Source organism: Peromyscus californicus, unplaced genomic scaffold (genome assembly GCF_007827085.1).
Source record: "Peromyscus californicus insignis strain IS unplaced genomic scaffold, ASM782708v3 Scaffold_10__1_contigs__length_136768540, whole genome shotgun sequence".
Classification (NCBI taxonomy): Eukaryota; Metazoa; Chordata; class Mammalia; order Rodentia; family Cricetidae; genus Peromyscus; species Peromyscus californicus.
The window spans coordinates 61,176,370-61,182,610 of record NW_026294391.1 but is presented as its reverse complement, the minus strand read 5'-3'; the positions used below and the strand labels follow the sequence as shown (position 1 = coordinate 61,182,610).

At 40.3% G+C, this 6,241-nt stretch overlaps 1 protein-coding gene across 1 annotated transcript; it reads left to right on the top strand.

The window, feature by feature from the left end:
- Positions 1–2,266: 2,266 nt before the first annotated feature.
- Positions 2,267–3,031, top strand: LOC128116850 (trafficking protein particle complex subunit 13-like). The gene has a single exon (XM_052748468.1). It carries the CDS (start codon positions 2,267–2,269, stop codon positions 3,029–3,031), a length of 765 nt encoding a protein of 254 aa, XP_052604428.1.
- The last annotated feature ends 3,210 nt before the right edge of the window (positions 3,032–6,241 follow it).

The window sequence follows — 6,241 nt, the reverse complement described above, 5'->3', positions numbered from 1 at the left end:
AAGACGGAACAATAGCTAACTAAACTGATCATCTATAGCTCTAGGATAGTCTTAGATTCAGGATATGATCATCACCAGTCTCAGAGTCATCCAGAACAGATACTGTAAACCAGTGCAATAGATTCATATCTTGGTGAATGCAAGGTTAAAATCAAGCACAGCCAAAACTGTAAAAGAATAGAGAAAAACATCTATTACCTGGCACAGGTAAGGGCAGTACAGGAGTTTTTTCTAAAGTAACGACATTCTTTAACAAGGCAACATGTCGATGACTGTATTTGGAGAGCTTATACATATCATATAGGGACATACTTTAGATATACATTCCCGAACATGCTCAGATTAAGGAGGTTACAGTTCAAGAAAGAAAGATATCAGACACATTTTAGAACATGTTTAGTGAACATTTGAAAGGTTAAAAAGTGGCAGGCAGGAACATGCTGTGCCATGCTCAGCTGTGCCTCAAAGATGCCTGCCTCGTTTAGCAGTTAACAGCATCCTCTGGGCTTCCAGCTTTTTCTCTCGAGGTTCTAATCTCTTTATCATCTTCCCTTCCCAATCCCTACCCCATGGAATTCAAGCAACTTCACCACTCACGGAAACAGCATTGTAGGCACTGTTGAAATAGTTTCTACCGTTGTGCAAAGCAAGTTCTTGTAATAAGTATAGCTCTATAATGTCTCCTACTGGTTCTGCTCCTCATATAAGACCTGGGTTGATGTAGGAGTTATTTTGAGGCCAGGTACTTCACTCTGTGTAACATCCTTCTTGATTTGTTCTGAGCCTAACTGTATCTCACACTATCCCCTGTGATATGCGAGTGGGTACATTAATCACATTTTTATTATATATTATATATATAAAATGATACTTTGACCTCTTGGGGCTTAATTCTTCTGCTCAAGACACTTCCCTCCCCAAAGCTAGCTAAATCGTTGAGATAGCCACCAACTCCCTTATGGGTACACCTGCCATGAACTATCCAGCCAAGAGCTCATACCTGTCAACTAACTCCTTATGTTTTACTGCTGTTCTCCTTTCCTAATAGCATGCCAAGAGCAGACACTAGACAACTATGGACAGATCCTAAAAATACAAGTCTGGTGACATTATACGTAGTTGTCAGTTCTAGGTCACTTATCCTGCCCTGCTTAGCCTTTCCCATGGAAACATAATACAGACTTATACCACATTCCTTCTTTCCCACCTGATCAACCTTGGCATTGATGTGGCCCTTTGAGGCATTCTGTACTATCTTCACTTGGAAATTGAGAGCACCTAACTTTTTTCCAAGGCATTTGTCTCGATCATCTTCATTATCTGATTAAAACAAATACTGGATACATTTCAATAAGATAAAATTATAGTCAAATATAAGAGAATCTACAGAGACTGGAAATTTTTCTGAAACTCAGGGTGTCTATTAACCATAAGTGTTTTCACCAAATTCCAAGACACATGTGAAGATACTGTGTAGATGAACGGTCTTGTTAAATAAGAAACACAGAGCCAATGCAGAGATGAAAGCCCAAGAGGTCAGAGCTAAGAGCCTTACCTTCACTGCTGCAGCTGTCCTCTTCAGCCAAGAGACCTACTTCCTGTGTGTTTGTCTTTATATAGACTTTCTGTTCTGCCTTCTCATTGGTTGTAAACCCAACCACATGACCTCCTCATCACTGCCTGTCTGTACAGACCTCCAGGTCTTCTAGGGTTAGTATTGAGATTAAAGGCATGTGTCTCCATGCTGGCTGTATCCTTGAACACACAGAGATCCGCCTAGCTCTGCCTCCCAAGAGCTGGTATTAAAGGCGTGCGCCACCACCGCCCAGCTTCTGCTATGGCTTGCTATTAGCTCTGACCCCCAGGCAACTTTATTTATTAACATACAAATAAAATCACGTTTCAGTACAATTAAAATATCACCATAATACTGAATTTCTTGGTAGTTTCTCTAGCCCATGAGAAGTAGCCCTGTACCAGAAGTGTAAATGTTTGAAGATTAATATCACTTTAAATTCCCAGAGCTACATTTCTGAGAAAGAGGGAAAATAACCGTTACATGAGGATTCCCAGTAATAGCAATTAAGTCGTAACAAAATAATACTGAAAAAAATTGGTTTTTATACAAGAGCTCAGGCTTTACCCATTTTGGTCTCCATGGTTACAGTGGTAGACCATTGCATTGATGAGGTCACTCATGACAAAATAGTGGACCCTGGGGGAGTTGTTCCCGTGAGTCCAGTGCTTTTCAACTCAGTGCGCGGAGATGTTTTTAAGTAAACTGTGCGTATTTTCTCATTCCCAACCACTGGATGTCAAAACCAAGTTTTATAACTCAGACAAGGATGATTTATTTCTCGAAGTCCAGATTAAAAACACTTCATCTTCAACTGTGTTTATACAGAAAGTTTCCTTGGAGCTACCTGAAATGTACACCGAAGAAGCATTAAATACTCTCAACCTGGATGGAGAAGAGGAGAGTACATTTGGAACCAGAACATTTTTGCAGGCATCAGAAGGACGCCACTACTTATATCGCCTGCGGCTCAAGGAGGAATATCTGGAGAAAGCGAGAACCCTCAGCGGACCAACGAAAATGGGGAAGTTAGAGATCGTGTGGAAACGGGAACTTGGCGAAAGGGCGATGCTACACACAGTCCCACTTGAAAAAGAAGCTCGAAGTTGCAGAGAACTGGAGCTGTCTCTGGAGAATGTTCCAGACACTGTAGCCCGAGAAGAGCCTTTGAAAATTGTCTTCAAGATAACAAATTGCACTGATAAGAAAATGAAACTGCTTGTGAAGACGCATGATACAACTGCTGTTCGTTGGTGTGGGTGTTCAGGGAGAAAACTTGGTACGTTGATGCCAGGCTCCTCGCTTTCGTTTACCCTGACACTACTGTTCTTACAGCTGGGCCTAAGGGGGATCTCTGGCATACGGATAATAGACGCAACGGTCAAGACCAAATATCGCTACGACGGTGTTGCAAACGTCTGCGTAGTGCCTTCCGTGGCTAAAAGGAAAAGCTAAAGAAAACTTCCAACGTGATAGTTTTCAAGAAGTTTCCCAAAACAGCTTTAAATCTTTATCAGCCAAAAAGCGATCAACTAACAAGTATTAAGGACGATTATTTCTGTGGAGACTCTTTCTACCTTTCAGAATTAAACAGTTGCTGATTTCAAAAACAATCTGCCAGCGTTTGTCTTAGGTGAGGCGCCGCATCAGTTTTGATCTGGAGTGTGAGATGCTGTCCAGTGCTCCTTTTTCTCTCCCCACTTAGAAGGTGTCTCTCCAGGGTATGCTGCTTGGGGCTGAGGAGAGGGAATACACATAATGGGAACTTGTCCTTCCTTCTTCATTTCTGATTTCTACGCTCTACTCTCTCCCTTGATGTCCTTATGTCTTGTGGAAGTATTTTCCTGTGTGAATTGATGTTCCCGTGGGAGGAAAACAAAGGAAGGTCCTATTCCATGTCTGGGTGATGTGACCCTGAAGTAAATTAAGCAATACACTTCTTTATAAAAGGACTATTTCGAGTATAGTTGGTTATACTTTCAAGGAAAGCAGATTTTCCTGACAAAGTTTATTGGGTGCTGGAATTAGAGAGAACTTCAGCAGTGACAGGGGACTCCTTGTAGACCCGGGATATGGAAAATTCATGAAAACCTGGTAGGTTATTTTTTGTCACTTCCTTTTTGGATCAGGCATTGGCGATAGAGGACTGATTCTCATTTAAATGCAAACTCTCATGCAAATTAACATGTCGACAAAGTGTCCTGTCTTGACTGTCTCAGTCCCAATCTCTGAATTATCAAAATTCCAGACAGAAATTTAGATCTTTCTTTAAAGAATCTTTTTTTTTCTCAAAAATTATTACAATAAATTTCTTTGTTTGCAATGCAAAATGCTGTTCCTTATGTAATGGAGTCAGGCATACCGAAGACCTAACGACTTGTAATCCATGTAACTCACTTCTCCAAACAACACTATGATACAGCTGTCCCCTGATGTGTGAACAATGGCTGTTGTTGTATTATGCTACCATGGTTTTTGCTCGTTTCTTTTTCTTTTTCTTTTTTGTTGTTGTTTTTCAAGACAGGGTTTCTCTGTGTATCCTTGACTGTCCTGGAACTCGTTCTGTAGACCAGACTGGACTTGAACTCACTGAGATCTGCCTGCCTCTGCCTCTCAAGTGCTGGGATTAAAGGCGTGCAACACCACTGCCTGACTATGGTAGCGCATTTCAAATTTATTTTTAAATAACATTTTTCTTCTATAAAATTTCCTATCTTGGTACAATGCGTGTTGGTCATAGCCATTCACTACCACCCCCCTCTCACATTTCTTGTTGTCTCTAACTCCATCTCCCCAACATCATGTCCTCTTTTTAAAAGGTAAATCTTTAATATTCATATATACATATAATGTATTTTGCTCTAATCCACATTCATCTCTCAATCCTCACGAGAGAAGCTTCTTTAGGTGGAAGATGCCAATTAACACAGAGACTCACAACTGTTGAAGATGCAGAGAATGAGAAACTGGAGTGTTTAGCCTTGAATGGGATAAACAATAAGCAATACAGAAAGAATTTGTTTTATTCCTAACTGAGCCAGGAGACAGAGCCTACTTTGCAGCATTTCTGCTATTTCTGTGGATAACGTACTCACTAATTTTTTTATGTTAAGAACTTATTGTTTATTTAATAAAAGAGTAACAGTGGATAGACACTTCAGAGAAAATTTAATCACCGAAGAAGGCAAAAGCCCCAAATTGTTTAGATTACAGCGTTCCTTTCCATGAACATGCAGCAAACTAAATAAATTTAAAATTTCAAGCCAGTAATGGTCTAATGTGTTCAATGATTTGTTTTTCAGAAGGAAAACTATGATATGAATAGCATATAATAGAAATGAAAACAAACATCTTTCTGCATTGCTCATTGCTTAATATATTAACTTATTTATTTTTAATTGGTTTTCATTATTATTCTTTGCATACCACAATTACAACCTTAGAGTACTCTAAATTTTTTTTGGATAATTATTCTTACCAGTAACATTCTTACCTCCATTTTTATTTCTTATTCTTTAATGTTGCATTCTGGTTTTTTTTTTTTTTTTTTTTTTTGGTGTTTGTTTGTTTTTTGATACAGAGTCTCACATAGCCCAGGATGACCTTCCCACTTGCTATGTGCCAGAGGCTGATCTTGAACTCTTGATGGTCTTACCTCTACCTCCCAGCACTGGGGATTACAGGTGCGTGCCACCACACCAGGCATGGGTTCAATTTGAAGAACTTCTTGTAGCATTTCTCCTAGAACAGGTATGGTGGAGATTTGCTCTCTCTCGGTTTCTGTTTGTCTGGAAAAGTCTTTGTCACGCCTTTGTTTCTTTAGAAAATAAGAGCCTTCTTGGATGCAGCATTCTCAAGTGGCAGGATATTGTGTCCTTCCATCCTGTGCAAATCTCATGCCACTTTCTACTGACTGTGTTGCTGCATGGACTGGACATCATTATGTGTTGTTTCGTTTCTCTTGTGGCTTTGAGTATTTTTCTCTTCATCTTTCACCCTTATTGTTATTATGATTATTTTCCTGCTTTTTAAAAGTTTTCTTATATTGAAAATACATTATCTTCTTGTACAATATATCCTGATTACAGTGTCCCTCTCCTACTCCTCCCAGTTCCCCCTCCCCTCCCCTCCCCTCCGGACCCACTCCCTTTATGTCTCTCACTAGAAAAGAACAGGCTTCTAAGAGATAGCAACCAAACGTGACAAAATAAAATACAATAAGATGAAGCAAAGACTATCTTATTGAAGTTGGACTTGACAATCCAACCACAAGAAAAGAATCCCAAGAGCAGGCACAAGAGTCAGAGACCCCACTTGTTCTCACTGTCAGGAGTCCTGTAAAACTGCTAAGCTAATAGATGTAATATATATGCAGAGGACCTGGTCCAGACCCATTGTAGGTCCTGTGCTCACTACTTCGGTTTCTATAAGCTTGCCTGTGCCTTGCTTAGTCGATTCAGAGGGCTTTGTTCTCCTGGTGTCCTCCATCCCCTCTGGCTCTTATAATCTCCACAGGATTCCCTGAGCTCTGAGGGGAAGGACTTGATGGAGACATCCCATTTGGACTCTCTCTCTCTGTCTCTCTCTCTCTCTCTCTCTCTCTCTCTCTCTCTCTCTCTCTCTCTCTGTCTCTGTCTCTCTCTGTCTCTCTCTGTCTCTCTCTCT

Bases quoted from the DNA above. Each gene is read 5' to 3' on its own strand.
- LOC128116850 (XM_052748468.1), top strand. From the start codon at position 2,267: ATGTTTTTAAGTAAACTGTGCGTATTTTCTCATTCCCAACCACTGGAT.